General features: G+C 40.5%; 1 protein-coding gene across 1 annotated transcript; it reads left to right on the forward strand.

Moving 5' to 3' along the window:
- Positions 1 to 14,635: 14,635 nt before the first annotated feature.
- On the forward strand, positions 14,636 to 17,730 carry LOC147855890 (auxin response factor 8-like). The gene is made up of 2 exons (XM_087329813.1): positions 14,636 to 16,052; positions 16,290 to 17,730. The coding sequence occupies exons 1-2, from the start codon at positions 14,757 to 14,759 to the stop codon at positions 16,902 to 16,904; spliced, it is 1,911 nt and encodes a 636-aa protein (XP_087185939.1). The 5' UTR covers positions 14,636 to 14,756; the 3' UTR covers positions 16,905 to 17,730.
- Positions 17,731 to 18,392: the final 662 nt, after the last annotated feature.

Consider the following 18,392-nt stretch of genomic DNA (forward strand, 5'->3'; position numbering starts at 1 on the left):
CTATCTACAGGACATTTTGAAGGTATCTGATATACTTTTTTTAGTAGAAACACATCAGAGTCCAAATCGAGGACTGCCACGAGTTAACGGTTTTCGTTGGGAATCTATCCTTAGACAAACATCACATCAACACACTACTAGAGGGTCTGGAGGGGTTGCAATATTATTTCGGAGAGAGATACATAATAGGATAGAAATACTAAAGAAAGACCCAGAAGCCCGTTTTATGTGGGTGAAAATTCTCACTAGCAAGGATCAGGTGATATTTATCGCCGTTTGTTACTTCCCCCTGAAAGGATCCCGGTATAATACGGCTGGAGAGGCGAGTATAGTTGATGAAGGAATGCCACATGGGCCTTCTCCATATGAACCTTTATCGGATGACATAATCCGATATTCTTCTCAAGGGGAAGTCTTCCTTGTAGGGGATTTTAATGCGAGAACCCAATCCCAACAATGCACAATATTTCAGATGGATAGAAACTTAGAATTGGTGAATGTTGACCCTTTAGCCTTAGGCATAACATGTACATCAAAAGATCAAGGTGCGGACGCCACAAGCTTTGGCCATCATCTGCTTGAACTTGCAAGCTGACACCAGATGATCATATATAATGGCTTAGCCAAGTGGTCGGGCTCGGAAGAGCTCACATGTTTCCCACATGGAGGAGGGGAAAGCACAGTTGATTACCTAATAGGATGCCCTGAAGCTACCCATATGGTTAACTCCTTCCAAGTGGCCCCATGCCCCATTGGTGCAGACCATAGCTTCCTATACTTTGAGCTAAAATGTGACATCTCCCACGCCACCAACTCTAGTCAACCAACCCATCACACCATAATACATTTCACGCATGAGCTCGCTGACATCTACTCTAGACATGTACAAGCCCATCTCTCCTCGTTTGATTCTTCCTTGCCTTTAGAGAACCTCACTACAGAACTCACACACATCCTTCACTCAGCAGCAACTACTAGCTTCCCATGCACGAAAGGTTCCAATCATAGTAGAATAGGGTCTATACCACAAAACAAGTGGTATGATGAGGATTGTAGAGAGTTGTATAGACAACTTAAGGTGTCGCGACTTAGTGGTACTATTTCCTCAATACAAGCTCGCAAAGAGATGTGCAAGATGACACGTCGTAAAAGACGAGCTTGGGAAGCATCTCAATATTGGGAACTCTACCATATGTTCATGAGTAGGGACTATGCCCTTGCATCGAAGAGACTATCGAGGATCCCAATATTTGGCACACATATATCGAGAGACTCTACCATGTCCCGAACCAACCACCCATTCCAATGCCTTCCACACCTCGACCTACCATGGGGACACTTTTCATGACCTCTAGGGTCACGAAGGTCATAAAAAAGTTACAACATAGGAAATCCATGGACCACACAGGATTGCGAGCCGAGCACATCATATATGCTCGAGAGTGCCTAGCGCCCCTTCTCACTCTAATCTTCAATTGTGCCCTCGCCGAGGGTTTTCCACCACAATGGGCCATGAACACAGTGGCCCCTATAGATAAAGGTGGGGACCCAATGGACCAAAATACATCTAGAACCATTATGATAGGTCATACGCTCGCTAAACTATATGGTGCAGTAATGGAAGTAGAGCTCATCGATTATATGGAAACGTTAAGTCTTCGCCCACCTAAGCAGGCTGGCTTTACGAGCCTTCTCCACTATTGACCATATCTTCACACTTAGGTGCTTAATTGACCAGAAGAAGGCTCATAAGAAGAAACTATATTGTTGCTTTGTGGACTTCCGCAAAGCCTTTGACACGGTTCCTAGGGAGAGGTTGTTTGATAGACTTAAGAGGTTGGAGATACCAAATGACATGATCTAGGCCATTTATGCCTTATATGAGCAAGTCTTTGGGTGCGTACGATGCCCAGGTGGCCTATCCGATTGTTTCACTAGCACCATTGGTGTAAAACAGGGTTGCCCCTTGTCACCGACTCTTTTTGGGATCTACATTGATGAGATCACTGATTTTATTGCTCAAAAGGGAGACAAGGGAGTAGTTATTGGGGATATGCAAGTTAGTCTCTTACTCTACGTAGACGACATCGTCTTGCTCTCGGAGTCGGAACATGACCTACAAAAGCATCTTAATGCCCTAGATGACTTTTGTACACAACAAGGACTGGTAGTGAATCTAACGAAAACTAAAGTCCTTATCTTTCATACATCGTCCCGAGTTAGGAGTAAATGTCACCTAACCCTCTCTCATACACTAGTTGAGGTAGTGGGATCATATGAATACTTGGGAGTCACTTTTAGTGCTCGCTCAGGTAAATTCTCGATGACCCAGGCAGCCAAAGATAGACTAACGAGAGGGTATGCATCCCTCTCACTCTTAGAGAGACAATGCCACCATGCATACTTTCAAGAGCCATGGACTAAGGGATGGCTCTTCGACTCATTAGTGACCCCTTCCCTCATGTATGCATCAGTAGTATGGGCTCCAGGTCTACCATCCTTCATGTGAACGCAATTAGAGAGACCTTTGGTAACGATGTTATCACGTCAACTCTGAAGCAAATCAACAGTACCGCATGACATTATTAGAACAGAGTTTAGTCTACCCCCGATGTTAGTAGAAGCACTCTTTCAAATGGTAGTTTTTATTTATCGGATACATAGCCAACCACAAGATAGGATATCCCGTCGAGCCTTTGAGGCATCCCGATCCCTACATGCATCTGGAGTAACTAGCTCTTGGTATAGCATTGTGGTGAGTTGGTTACTTGCAAACGCCATAGACATTAATAACCTACCTCCCCTTAAGTACAACCATGGGACTGATCAAACTCTAATCTCTCATGAAGACCATAATAAAGTGATACGCCAAGATGTTAAGAAAACGTGAAGAAGGCACTTGGGCTCTTCTTATGTGCGCGGCGGATCGTGGTGTGCTAGATCGTTTAGTGCTCAAACACAGAAGGGAAGGGGGAAGGAGACTTACCTCTGTAGCAGCCAAAACTTCTTCTATTTCATTATGCGCAGAGCTCTACTTGCTCTCGTTTGTTTCTCTCTCTTGCTCTCACTCTCTGAGTTCTTTTTTTCTCTATACTCACTATATTTCTCTCAGAGTTCTACTTCCTGTATATCTTCTTCTCTATTCTTACTCTCTTACTTTCTACCTAAGTAATAAGTTACTTACGTATGCAGCTAATTAGCTGCCTGTAGCTAATTAGTTGTCAGTCGCTAAATAGCTGTCAGTAGCTAAATAGCTGTCAGTCGCTAAATAGCTGTCAGTAGCTAATTAGCTGTCTGTAGCTAATTAGCTGTTTCTCCTTTATGTTCACAAGTAGCTAAATAACTACTATAGCTTATTTCCCAATAAGCATCGCATACCATGTTGAGCTTGCTTCTCAACACTCCCCCTCAAGCTCAACTTATCCTTTCTTGGGGTTATCTACAACTTCTTTTTCATGATGCTTTTCAGCCATCATATCAATGTCTACAACTCCCATCATGTTCCGAAACTATGTATGCTTTTCCACTCTCAATCCCTTTGTGAGAATATCAGCAACCTGCTGATTTGTATTCACATACACCAGATCAACTTCTCCTTCAATCACTTTTTCTCTAACAAAGTGATAATGCACTTCAATGTGCTTTGTTCTTGCATGGAACACAGGGTTCTTTGCAAGTTGAATGCTGCTCATGTTGTCACACCAGATTGTGACAGTACCTTCTATATACTCTCCCAAATCAGCAAGCAATCTTCTAATCCATACCTCTTCACAAGTGGCTATGGCAGCTCCTCTGTACTCAGCTTCAGTACTAGACAATGCAACAGTAGCCTGTTTCTTGCTACTCCATGAAATACCTGCACTTCCCAATGTAAAGATATATCCACTTGTGGATCTTCTATCTGTTTGGCTTCCAGCCCAATCAGCATCTGTATATCCTTCCAGATTTATGTCCAAATCAGCCCTGTAAAACAATCCATAGTTCTGAGTAGCTTTTACATACCTCAGAATTCTTCTAATGTAGTCCAAATGCGGCTTTGTTGGTTGTTGCATAAATTGGCTGACTAATCCAACTGCATAACTCAAATCAGGTCTTGTTATGGTCAAATAAATAAGGCTGCCCACCATAGACCTGTACATGTTTACATCTTCTATTTTGGCTCCCAAATCAGCCCTCAATTTGCAGTTTTTATCTAGTGGTACTCCAATAGGTTTGCACCCAAGCATACCATACTTTTTCAACATAGTTGTTGCATATTGTCTTTGCAACACACATATACCACTTTCAGATCTGATGATTTCAATACCCAAAAAATATCTCAGATCTCCCAAATCTTTCATATGAAATTTCATTTCCAAATTTCTTTTTAGCTTACTTATCTCATCCATGAAATCACCTCCAATGATGAGATCATCAACATAAATCAGAATCACAACCATACAATCATCTTTCCTTTTAACATACAATGATGAATCAGCCTTTGACATTTTGAAGTCAAGTTTTTTCAGATAATCTGAAAGTTCCCTGTGCCATGTTCTTGGTGCCTGTTTCAGTCCATAGAGAGCCTTTTTCAGCTTACATACATAATCTGGATGCTTCCTATCTTCAAAACCTGGTGGTTGACACATATACACTTCTTCTTCCAAGTTACCATGTAAAAAGGCATTTTTTACATCCATATGATGAAGAACCCATCTTTTGGCTGCACCTACAGCCAGTAATGTCCTCAATGTTGCCATCTTTGCAACCGGTGCAAATGTCTCATCATAATCAATTCCTTGCATTTGAGCATATCCCTTTGCAACCAATCTTGCTTTATGTCTACTTACATTCCCACTGGAATCATGCTTTGTCTTGTAGACCCATTTGCAACCTACCACATTTTTTTCTTTTGGTAACTTCACCAAATCCCATGTTTTGTTTTCAGCCAATGCATCAATCTCTTCTTGCATTGCGTCCACCCATTTCTTCTCAGTTTTAGCCTCATCAAAACTACTTGGATCAGGGATCTGTACCACCTTAGACATGTATGCATAATGCATAGCCATGTATGTATCATAACCAAATCTTTCAACAGTTTTTTTCTCTCTATCTGATCTTCTCAGTTTCTGATTTGCATCCTTCAATGCTTTTTCCATACCAGGGATTTTCAATCCTCTTATACCAAGAAGATCATCCAATGACACATCTGAATCCTCATCTTCCATGTTTTTAGACAAGTCATCCAACATTTCATACTCTGGCATTTTCTGTTTTCCTTTTTTATCATCACATTTTTTGTGTCCTCCACTTTTTCCACTCCAAGAATTTGAATCAGATTTACCATCTGAGCTTTTTGATGGTCCAGAACATTCTGTTGATGTTGGACTTTGCTGTCCAACCTTGCTTCCATCTCTGTGGCAGTCTTCTACATTTTCAGATTTGTCTTTGTCTTCAATCTCATTGTCTTCATCAGTCTCTGGATTCTGTTTTGGACTATACCAGCTGGCTAACTCATCAAAGTTTACATCCCTACTTGTCACAATCTTCTTTGTTACAGGGTTATAGCATCTATATCCTTTTTGTTCTTCTGAATAGCCAACAAAAATACATTTTTCTGCCTTTGGATCCAACTTACTTCTTACTTCTGCAGGCACATGTACATATGCAAGGCATCCAAACACTTTTAAGTGTTCTATACTAGGTTTCCTTCCATAGAAACACTCTTCAGGAGTTGCTTCATGTACTCCCGATGTTATACATCTATTTAGAATATAATTTGCTGTATTTACAGCTTCTGCCCAATAGTACAATGGCATATTCTTCTCTGTCATCAAAGCCCTTGCAATGTTCACCAATGTTCTGTTTTTCCTCTCAGCAACTCCATTTTGCTGTGGAGTATATCTACATGTGAACTGTCTTCTTATTCCCTGATTGCATAGAAAATCAGAAAATTCATTGGAGAAATACTCTCCTCCTCCATCAGATCTTAAACATTTTATTCTTGTACCTGCCTGCTTTTCTACCATGCATTTAAACTTACGAAAACATTCAAACACTTCACTTTTCTCTTTCATGAAGTACACCCATGTTTTCCTTGAGCAATCATCAATAAAAGTTACATAAAATCTGCAGCCACCGATAGATGCATTCTTAGTTGGTCCCCATACATCCGTATGTACCAAATCCAACAAATTTTTACTTACATGTCTTTCATGAGGGAATGACAACCTATTTTGCTTTCCATATTGACATGCTTCACATATCTTTCCCATTTCACAGTTTTTCAGTTTTGGCAATCCAGCCACTGCATCTTTTCTCAACATATTCTTTAGGGTTTGCATACTTATGTGGCCAATCCTTTTATGCCACATTTCCACATCTGAGACTACACTCATTCCATTTGCAAACATAGCTGAAATCTGTCTAGGCATGTCAACATCCAAAATAAACATTCTTCCTTGTCGTTTTCCTTTTGCAATGAGCTTCCCATTCTTTTCTATATAGCATCCACTTTGCTTAAACTTTACTTGCATACCTTGCTCTACTATCTGTCCAACAGAAATCAGATTCTTAGCAAGATTTGGAACATGCATTACATTCAACATATACTTAGTCTTTCCTTTTTCTTCCCACAATGGAATATCTCCAACATGTTCTATTTGGTGAGTACTATTATCACCCGTCTGTACATAGTCAGGAATCTCTGGTTCTCTCAACCTTTCAAACCAGTTTGCATGTCCAGTCATATGGTTAGATGCCCCCGAGTCTACATACCATGTAAACTCTTCATTACATTTCTGTGAGCTTTCAGCCACTGCTGCTATCTCATGTTGTACCACAAATGCACCATCTTTTTCACAATCTTCACTAGTTTGGGCATAGTTATTCTGCTGACTCTTTCCTCTTTTCTCATCATTTTGCTTCTTGTAACATTCAGCTTGTGTGTGGCCTGGTTTTCCACAATACCAACAGCCATCATCATTTACATATGTTTGCTTACCTCTACCTTGGTTGCTCCCCCTGCCTCTGTTGTTGTTTCTTCCTCTAATGGTTTGTTGTCCTCTTCCTTGATAACCATTATTGTTGGTTCTTGCTGAGCCAAATCTTCCATGGCCTCTTCCTCGGCCTCTTCCGGCACTATTATATAGGGCTTGCCCCTCATTCTCAAGATTTCCTTTATTTACATCATCCATCTGATTCCTTTCTTCTACTACAAGCATTGAAACCAGATTTGGAAAACTTGGGATACTATCCCTTGTAAGCATAGAGGTTTTAAAGCTTTTGTATTGAAGTCCCAAGCCTCTCAAGCATATTTCTACCTTATCATCATCTTCTATCTTTACATTGATAGAGGCAAGTGATTCACATATGCTCTTTATTTTCAAGGCATACTCATTTATTGACATCTTACCTTTTTCTAAGGTATTTAGCTCAGTCTTCAACTGTAGCTTTCTAGCTTTTGTGTTTACTGCAAACAATTTTACCAAACTGTCCCAAGCTTCTTTTGGGAGCATAGCATCCTGTATGTGCCCAAGCATCGAATCTGAGATGCTAAGTGAGAGCCAATGCATTACCTTCCTTGCCCCTTGATTCCAATCTTTGAATGCTTTAATCTGTGCTGCTGTGGCATTTTCTTCTGGGATCTCCGGAGCCTCTTCTAGGTCTCCTTCAATGTAATCCCAGTATCCTTTCCCCATTAGGAAATTTGTCATTCTAAATTTCCACGCCGGGAAATTGTTTTTATCTAGTTTCTCTGTAACTATTTGGCCCGCATTCTCTGCAGCCATTGTCTCTTCCAAACTAGGTTTTCTGTTACAATTACTTCAACAAGTAACTTTCTGATTCAGATCAGCAAACAGAGAAATACCTTTCTCAGATCTATGCACTTTTGTACTCTTCTTTATGAGCAACTCTGCTCTGATACCATGTTAAGAAAACGTGAAGAAGGCACTCGGGCTCTTCTTATGTGCGCGGCGGATCATGGTGTGCTAGATCGTTTAGTGCTCAAACACAGAAGGGAAGGGGGAAGGAGACTTACCTCTGTAGCAGCCAAAACTTCTTCTATTTCATTATGCGCAGAGCTCTACTTGCTCTCGTTTGTTTCTCTCTCTTGCTCTCACTCTCTGAGTTCTTTTTTTCTCTATACTCACTATATTTCTCTCAGAGTTCTACTTCCTGTATATCTTCTTCTCTATTCTTACTCTCTTACTTTCTACCTAAGTAATAAGTTACTTACGTATGCAGCTAATTAGCTGCCTGTAGCTAATTAGCTGTCAGTCGCTAAATAGCTGTCAGTAGCTAAATAGCTGTCAGTCGCTAAATAGCTGTCAGTAGCTAATTAGCTGTCTGTAGCTAATTAGCTGTCTGTAGCTAATTAGCTGTTTCTCCTTTATGTTCACAAGTAGCTAAATAACTACTATAGCTTATTTCCCAATAAGCATCGCATACCATGTTGAGCTTGCTTCTCAACACAAGAAATATGGCAAATTTACACTCAATATAAATGGATCACCCCACGAGAGCCACTCCCATCTAAAATGATGTACTATAAGGAACACTTCTTGCACTTCTCTAAGTTAGGTTTTATTACACGACCAAGATATCTAGATACATTCTTATCAAATGCACTAAGGGTGGCAATTGAACAACTTAGAATATCATCTCACCAACTTGAGGTTGAGAATGGTCGAGCTAATAGAGTCCCTAGAGAGGAAAGGCTATGTAGGTTATGCCACATAGAGATAGAGGATGAGTATCACTTCACATGCAAGTGCCCAACTTATGCCGAGATACGGGCGGAATACCAAGATATATTAGGATCCTCTCCAAACTATTAGATACCTCGAGTGTAAAAAGACTAGGTAAGTATATCTTAGAGCTAAAACAACATAGGGAGAATAAATTACAAAGTGTTAATCATAAACCTTTTACTATTCATCAACATGGGGAACAAGGGGAGACGATGAATGTGGATACACTTACGCCGCTCGGCCTCTCGCTTGAGGAAGCAGAAAAACAAAGAACAACCAAACGCCCTCGGATATTGGGCTTCAAAACAAGTCGACGTGGAGTAGAAAAGATTAAGAAGATAAGGGAACGTGAGCTACATCGACTAGAAGCTATGGTTGGGGTACCTTTTACATTGGGACCACAAGCCACATCCACATCGCAACCCTTTGACCTCCCACTTCTCTTCGAGAGTCTTGGATGGAAATGAAATTAGGCCTAGTATAACATCTTTTCATTGTAGAACATGTTTTTTTTAAGAACTATTTTTTATCTTATTTTGTTTTTTTTACTTTCGATGAATGGGTAAATATCCCATTTTTTGTAAACCATTTGTCTCATGGGCCAAATTTGGCCTTAGAAGACGTTAATATATCTTTCTTTCTTTCTTTCTTTCTCTTCCTCTCACACACATACACACACAAATCACATAATCTTCCGCTGCTTAACTACTCACATAATTAACCGCTAATTAACCCTTGTTACTTACCTAATTCTTAATAGTGGCACAAGTTGAAATTAATACCTCTACATGTCATCGAGTCCTTGCCTTTGCTCTCTTAGATTTAGGAGTCAACTCTTGCTTCATGGACCAAAAAATTTCCTTAACATAGAAAATCCTTTGAAAATTTTGCCTTGTCGAACATCTATCACAATCATAGATGGTCGATCTAATGCATGTGGTGACATAACCAAAGAGTTTGAGACAATTTGTGCAATTCTTAGTAACCTAGCTTGTGTCCTTTCATTCAATATAATTCATAGTCTCGAGTATTTAGTTGTCCTAGGTTTGCATTGGTTCAAACTCATAATGCAGAGATTAATTAGAGAAAACTGGCAACCCTCCCTCATATGCATCTTCATCCAATGTTTCATGTATCACTTTTGGAACCTTATCCATCAAGCTCTATTTCATATCTTATGGTTCCTCCTCCACCTCATGTAATTGAGCTTGACCATGGTCCAAAATATGATATAGTCACTAATGATCCATTCTGCTTCAATGTTGATATTTAGCATATTCTTGTAACCTCGTTCTTCTTGTAAACATAATTACATTCTCTTCTTATTTCTCTCTTCTTTTCTTATTCTCTTCTATCATTTTATCTTGGTCCTAACAAAACGTTGACACATTTTCTAACATTACAACTTTTTATCAATCTTATTTATATTATTTTTCATAATCTACCATTCATTTCAATTTGGTTTCACACCATGTGTCAAGGGTGTGCCAATTGTACATCCAGCAAGTGTGTACACATTCAAAGAGTTTATACCAAGTAGAGAATTAATTAAGATTCCTTAAATAAGGTGTGTCCCATTATAGGGCTAAAAGTGATTGTTTTTGTAACACTGATCGATGTATTATTTATTGTGTACTGTATTTAACTTGCATGGATGATTTTATAATGCTTATCCACTATATCATTACTAATATTACGCAAACAATTATTCTATTTTGTTTTTTGCTTCTCTAATTGATTATTTCAGTAAAATCTTGAGGGATTCAGTAAATGTACAGCAATCTATGTATATATGTTTGGTATCTCTAATTGCCCTAGATTGTTAGGGTAAACAACATTGATTATTTCAATAAAATCTTGAGGGATTCAGTACGAAAATCTATGTATATATGTTTGGCATCTCTAATTGCCCTAGGTTGTTAGGGTAAACAACGCAATGTATGAGTATTTAGTTTCTAACCATGCAAGACAGAGCAGATGATGGTTTAATGAAGTGAAAGTTGCACATTATCAGTAACAATCGGCAATAGTTCGGTTTGGTTTGAGTGTCAAAACTGAACCATTTACAAATTTTGAAACTTGAACCAGATTGAACCGAACCACAAAACTATTAAAAAAAATTTCAACCCATTAAACCATTAAACCGTTAAAATCGTAGTTTCGTGGTTCGGTTTCTGTTTTCAACTGAGGTCAAAATTCAAATTTTAAAATATTTCATTATTTTAAATTTTAAATTTCAGAATTTTAAAGATTCTCCTAAAATGTGAGAATAAGGCTTGAAAATGAAAAGACTGTTTAAAAAAGATTAAAAATTTTAAAAAGTTTTTAAAAAATTACATTTTTAAAAAAAACCATTAAACCGTTTAACTGTTGAAACTGAACCGAACCATTTAAACCATTAAGCCACAGTTTCGTGGTTCAATTCGGTTCAAACCAAACCGTTGCCAACTGTTAATTATCAAGCCCATAAGTTAAAGGTGTGATCCATTTGCTAAGAAAAACATCTAGTCTCAAGATGCCCTAACAACCTTGTCAATCATATTGTAGAAAACAATCCTTGTTTTAAAGTGAGCTTGCTAGACATTGTTGTGCAAGTATAGAGGCACGAAAAGATACTAATAGAAAGGTCAAGATATATTAGCCGAAACTCTTAGTATCAACCTTGAAAGGGCTAATAACAAGGAATTTGGTATGCAATTTATCTTGTTGTGATTTTGTTCTAAATTTTATTTTAATTAAACACCTTATTTCCTTTGTATACATCTTGAATACTATTATGCCCCACCATAGAATTAATCCACTTGCAAAACTGGTATACCAATAGCTTTTTCCTCGAAGAACAAGGAATAATATATCTGTCATAAAATTTTGTGAAGGACTTTAGGATATCCTTCCATGACATCTCCACCTTTGGAATATCCTCAAATGGTTCTTCCACCATAATATTATTGTTTTCAAGTAGAACTTGCTATAATGGCTTAATAGAAACTGTATGAAGCATTGAACGATATTGTTAACTCATGTCCTCCCCATTAGCCTTGGACAATAATTTGATCAAACCCTTACGTATCAACTTCACCCACCCTCAAGTTGTTCAAACCTTTGTCATTGATGACTATGTTATCTAATAGAAACAAAGAACTCGGCACAATTGTGATGGAGGTAGGAAGCATCCATGAGAGGATGTCATGTGAATGTGTGTACATGGGGTGAGATTATGATATGGGAGATGATGAGTATATTCAAGCAATGGATCTAGAGAGTGGAAATAAACAAGGAGAGTCAAATGGGTTGTAATGTAAGAGGAACAAAAGGGAAACAAGAGAATAAGACAAAGCAATGAGCTTGTACTTTTGAGGCCCCTGGTTATACATAACATACATGTGAGCCCCTTGTTTGCCTCAAAAATTAAAGTTAAACCTTTTCTAGAAGTGAATACCTCACCTTAGCAGCTAACATACAAATATTCTTTGTTGAAGCTTGCTCTCCTACATTTGATCTTCTTTCATTCTCCATAGGAAGTGATTTCCTAATCATCAGCGAGATCCTTTGTGACTTTTAGCATGTCCTTGAAAAATTCGGGTAGGTGCGAATTCTCCTAGTAAAGATGTTTTTCCGTCTTTAAAGTAAAGATATGAATTTTCTTTCCTCCTCTAAAAATGACTTTGAAGAGGAGTGTGGGTGGGGGTCAATGATGGAATTCTTGGACCACATCCTCACTGACGTTGTCAAGATGTTCGGTAGGTTCCCATGTAGCTAACTGGGCAACCCTTTCATAAGGCTAGATACCATGGTTTGCATATCAACCTTGTAGGAACAAAAAGCTCTTTGGCCTTGAACTTCTATTCGTGTTTATCTTCATGTTCCACTAAAAGGGTCAATCTAGTTGCCCATAGGGGATTGTGGCCTCGTGGGACGGTTTCAATAGCATTGTATGGAATGCATCATGGATATGAAAATGCGATTGGAACTAGGATATCAAATTATTCTATTTCCATTACGAGCCCACATTGGAATAAGCAAATATGGCAACGATTGAAGAGAACACAAGAACTGTTAGGCCAAGTACATTACTCATCATTCAAAGGAAAGGAAAAGGTCAAAGAGTTCCTTAATCTCAACCCTTAAAAGTTTCTTCATCTTCCTCATATAGGAAACAAATCAATTTTGGGAACTTTTCTTTTTTCTTCTTTAACAATTTGAACATGATCTTCTTTGTTTATAAAATTGAAGGATCACTTATATAGTTCATTACATTTACGTAACACATTTAAAGATTTCATGATGTGTTTTAATGAATGAGTGCCAGATATATTTTATTTATCACGAGTTACACGACATATTTATATCTCACAAATTGGTAATCACCATAGCTTTCTCTCAAAGCCTTAGGCATGAGTGAAAGTACATTTGTAATACATATTATTGGTTTCAAACCATCATGCAACAGTTTTCTTCCTGCTTTTTTCAGTCCCTTCAAGTTTCGAGGAAAACAAAAGTTTAAATATGCATCTCTCATAAGCCCGAGATGGTTCAGGAAAAATATACATGTTTATACTTGAAAGAGTGCATGATGTTATTTTGACAAGAAGCAAATGTGCTAATTGACTTCCATAACTAACATCTATGTTCTCCGAACTAACTTGGCTTGGTGAATCCTTGTAATGATGATACCGAACGTAAATTTTCCATGACATGTTGATCATGGAAGGACTATAAATCATAACTTTATGCTTTATATATATAGGGATACGAAAAAGCGTATAAGTATTGGATTGTGTTGTGTGATCGATGTGCTCACGTTCAAATAAATATATGAATTTGTGTCGAAATAACGGAAAATAATAAGTCAACTCCATGAAAATATTGAGTCGATATATATTACATCTTTTTGACAGCGCGATTATCTAACAAAAAGACAATAAACGAGGGTTGGGCATCATGGGTGAGGTGAGTAGGTAAGCAATGTGCACAATGAGACACCTATGAAAGAGCAATGATGAAAACATGTTCGATATTAGTTCTATTGACAATACGACACACGTCGTTAGGAGGGGGTGTGTGTGTGTGTGCGTGCGCTCGTGTGCCTTGGGAATACATAGACATCAAAGTCAAAAGGGGTTTTCTTTTTTTCTAGTTGCATATGATGTCTTATTGTGGTTCGTTACCCTTAAAAAGGCAGCAATTATATAAATACGTCAGGGGGACCCGACCATGGCCTCGACGTGAAGAGCATATGTATCTCTCTATCATAAGGGGTTGGGAGGGGGGGATTATGGACGGTAAGCGAAGAATTTCGGCAAGGCCTAGGGTTACAGACTCAGATGTCTAGCCTGGAGCTTGGGTTAGACGGAGACGGGTCATCGTGGACTCTCTCGTTCGTGGAAACATATGCTCTTGTCCTCTCATCGTGGACTCTCTCGTTCGTGGAAACAGATGCTCCGTGACTTAATGTGTATCTACTCTCCGGGTCTCATACATACATACATACATACATACTTTTGTCCTCTCATCCCAAAAGAAAGAAGGAATGAATGAATCTCCTCCTTTATGGTGAGTAAAAAGGCTCTGCACTATTTCTGCCCCCCCCCCCCCCAAAAAAACCCAAAAAAAAAGGCCCTAAACAAAAGAAAGTGAGCTGAAACTGAAACCTAAACCATAACCCACAAAAACTAAAAAGAGTTTGGAGGGCCCCCCCAACTAAAAACCAACCACCAAAAACAGAGACAGACAGACAGACAGAGAGGCAGACAGAGACTAGTTAAGTACATGCATACATACATTAGATGGTAGCAGCAGCAAGTCAAATGCTAAAATATTTATGTGTGTATACATATGCATACAATATGTGATGGAACCCCATTCCATTGAACTTGCCTTCCTGCATTCCCCCCTTCTTCTGGATGTGCTTCAAGATATCTCTTCTCCTCCCCACAGCTATTGTAGCTGGGAGCTCTCTATTAATGATGCCGGTGGCGGCAGCTCGTGCTTGATCCATCTGCTCTCATCATTCATCGATTCATCATGGACAATCGCGGTCTATCGGGATCAGGACAATCCTGCCAGCAATCATCTGATAGCTCCACCATCACCATCACCACATCGTCTAGCTCTTATTCCATGTCGTCGAGCACGAGCGTAAGCCCGAGCCCGAGCTATGGGCATGATGAGAAGATGATGACACTCGTCCATGGTGGCAGGGGTCATGTTGAGCCTGAGCTATGGCACGCGTGCGCGGGCGCCATGGTTCGTCTCCCACAAGTCGGCTCCAAGGTGATCTACTTCCCGCAAGGCCACGCGGAGCACGCGGCCTCTCCATCGCCTGACCTAATAATCCCCCCTTCCATCGCGATCCATCACAGCGCGGTCCATTGCCGCATCCTCTCGGTCGAATACCTAGCCGACACAGAAACAGATGAGGTCTACGCCCGAATGCGCCTCCAGCCTACAGAGCAGCCTTCCTCTTCCCTTCCCAATGATGGCTCTCATAATTCACCCGATTCTTCGGAGACGGGGCCGATTCACCATAGCCGCGCGGTGATCTTCGCCAAAACCCTAACCCAGAGTGATGCTAACAATGGGGGGGGGTTCTCGGTCCCGAGGTACTGCGCGGAGACCATCTTCCCTCGCCTCAACTACAGCAAGGACCCGCCCGTGCAGATGGTGCTCGCCAAGGACGTGCACGGGACGGTGTGGAAGTTCCGGCACATCTACCGCGGGACGCCCCGCCGCCATCTCCTGACCACGGGGTGGAGCAACTTCGTGAACCACAAGAAGCTCGTGGCTGGAGATGCCATAGTCTTCCTCAAGGGTGCTTCCAGAGAGGTGTATGTCGGGGTTCGCCGCACCACTACTACTAGTGCCATCACAAGGGGGGGCATGGGCACTAGCAGCAGCAGCAGCAGCACCCATCACCATGTCTTGCCTCCTCCTCCTGAGGAGATTGGAATGCATTTACATGTGGAGGACCGGCCTTCGGTGCAGGTGGCCGGCTGGACAAATTCTTCTTCGGCCACGAATTCCACACGTAGCCAGCCTCCTCGTGTCACGATCGAATCTGTCATGGAAGCAGCCATTGCGGCTTCGGCGGGGCACGCGTTCGAGGTGCTGTATTACCCGAGAGCCACCATGTTCGAGTTCTGCGTGAGAGAAGAGGCGGTAGCGCAGGCATTGCAGCGGAACTGGGCCCCTGGCCTGCGCTTCAAGATGGCGGTGGAGACGGAAGATGCTTCTCGTATCAGCTGGTTCATGGGTACCATTTGCAAAGTGGGAGAGGCCGACCCTGTGCGATGGCCAAACTCCATTTGGAAAAGGCTGCAGGTAAAAACATATGATTGATTGTTTATCAGGAGCAGCTTCACTATGATCTCCACTTAAGACTATTTGTGTTAGATCATCGTGCTTCCCTGATGACTTCTGCAGCGGATTGATTTCCCCTCTCCTTCCTTGGTGATTGGAACCTATGACATGCAGGAAATCTCTTGGATTTTTGGTCCAATAATATGGACCAAATCATCTAAATCCAATACTGTAACTAATGGATCGGATTTTATGCAGGTCACATGGGATGAACCAGATCTGCTCCAAGGCATAGCCAGAGTCAACCCTTGGCAAGTGGAGCTTGTCTCCTCCGCTCCTCCTGTTGTTGTTACAAATACTAGCACGCCTCATTATATGCACAACATCCACATCGATCATAGCCATGCTATGCCTCCACTTCCGTTCGTCCTGCCGAAACGGAAAGCTGCGAGGCATGACTATAATCTGCAGCAGCCATATTCTAGAAGTAGGAATGATGATGAACATCAGCTTGATGTCAGTGAAGGAGATGGCATCGAGCAGCAACAATGGCAGCCAGGAGGGGGGCTTTCCATGCCAAGTGCTGCACCATCTCACCACATCTTCCCTGCCAACATTAGCATTAGCAATCGATTGAAGCCGGATCGTGATGCCCCAATAGGCATGCGGGGAGCCAGGCATTCAACTGCAGAAGGGAGTTACTCTGAATCTAGTAGCTTATTACATTCAGGCACAAGATCTCGACATTTCTATCTCTTCGGAACGCCCATATCGATGGGTAGCAGTAGTCAGTCGGTCATCAATACAGGTAGTGTGGCAGCCACACACAAAGAAGAGCATGAGATGAAGCATTCTCGTGAGGATACCAGGTAGCTAGGTAGTGCATTTGACTCTGACCAGGTTTCAGTAGTAGTGGCGAGTACACCAACAACATTATACTGGATATCATCTATTGATTGATCCAATCCAATCCAATCCAACAGGCTAATCCTGAATCCCACCATAAATGGGGGTCAAATAGGAAAAAAAAAGGAGGTGAGGAACAGCAAACTCTTCAAGCAAACCAAAACCAAAACCAGGAAAAGGAATTAATCCGAGGTCTGACAGTAGGATACAGTTAAATCCCCTGCTGCTCAAGTCTCACCACTTTAGGGTGATTATACCGCCTGCTGCAGAACAATATCGGGACTGAACGCACAACATTAACATCTCCACCACAGAGCCTCACCAAATAAGCTGCCCCAATGTAAGCCATTACATACATTTTGCTTTCAGCAAGTAGTTGACAGACAATGACGTCTCAAAAGCTTTTGCCTGACAAATTCCCTAAATGCTTGCAAGTTTTGGGATCCTGTACATCATTTGCTTTGGAAAGGAAAGGGTTTAAAGTAGGATTTGTGAGCTTGAGAAAGCATTGCAATCATTGATGGATAGTTCTCCACATGTAAAAGCACTAATGCCATCAAGTAGGCTTTGTGGTCTTGACTCTTGTCAAGAGAAACCATGGAAAACATTGCTTTATAGCAGTCCACATGTAAAGGCATTAATGCCTTTACATGTGGACTGGAATACATAAATTGCAATGTAGTAAAGTAACCATTGCGACTGTAAAACATAAAATACATTCATTTCATTGTATTAAATTTCTTCGAAAAGAGGGAATTACTATGGTTGTTTAGCTGGAAATTGTTACTACAGGTATATGTACCCTATGAATCATGTGAAATGGTCTTTTTTGCTGCAAACAGAATATAACTAAAGTGACGAAAAGAAATCTACAAGAAAAACGAGACAAGAAGCATGTGGTGTCTGAGAAAATATAAAAAAAGAAACCTTGGAAGCTACAAAAGAAACAAACAATTGGGTGGAACCAAGGATGCCTTAAGTGAAAGGTAGTCAAAACCATAAGCATTTGCTTTTGGACTTTTAGGGAGAAGGCATTGGATAGTTGAGAGATGCCATTAGGTCATAAGTTCCATATCGATAAGATCCTATATCACATCGATTTTTCTTAGGTTGTAACTTCCAAGCTTCATCTAAACCTAAGAGTCAGATAACGTGTAGGTGTTGCCTAAAAAGATTTATTTATCTCAAATCACAATCGTTCCGAAAAATCCAAAGCAGAGGAATTTACATGCATGCTTTGGAAGCAATTCATCACAAAGATAGAATTTAGCATTTATGGAACCTAGCAGATATATTAAAACGGACAATGAAGTTTTAGGTAAATTCAACCATACATCCTTTTCCACCTCTCAGCGTGTACATAGCAAATATAGAGAGTCTCCTACATGATGAATCATAATCACACTAGATTCAGGGTTGAAAACAAAGAAATAGAGAATTGGATTAGACTAACAC

The sequence above is a fragment of the Azolla caroliniana genome, unplaced genomic scaffold (assembly GCF_043228905.1).
Source record: "Azolla caroliniana isolate FFs.n. ecotype wild unplaced genomic scaffold, voAzoCaro1.0.p SCAF_13, whole genome shotgun sequence".
Taxonomy (NCBI): Eukaryota; Viridiplantae; Streptophyta; class Polypodiopsida; order Salviniales; family Salviniaceae; genus Azolla; species Azolla caroliniana.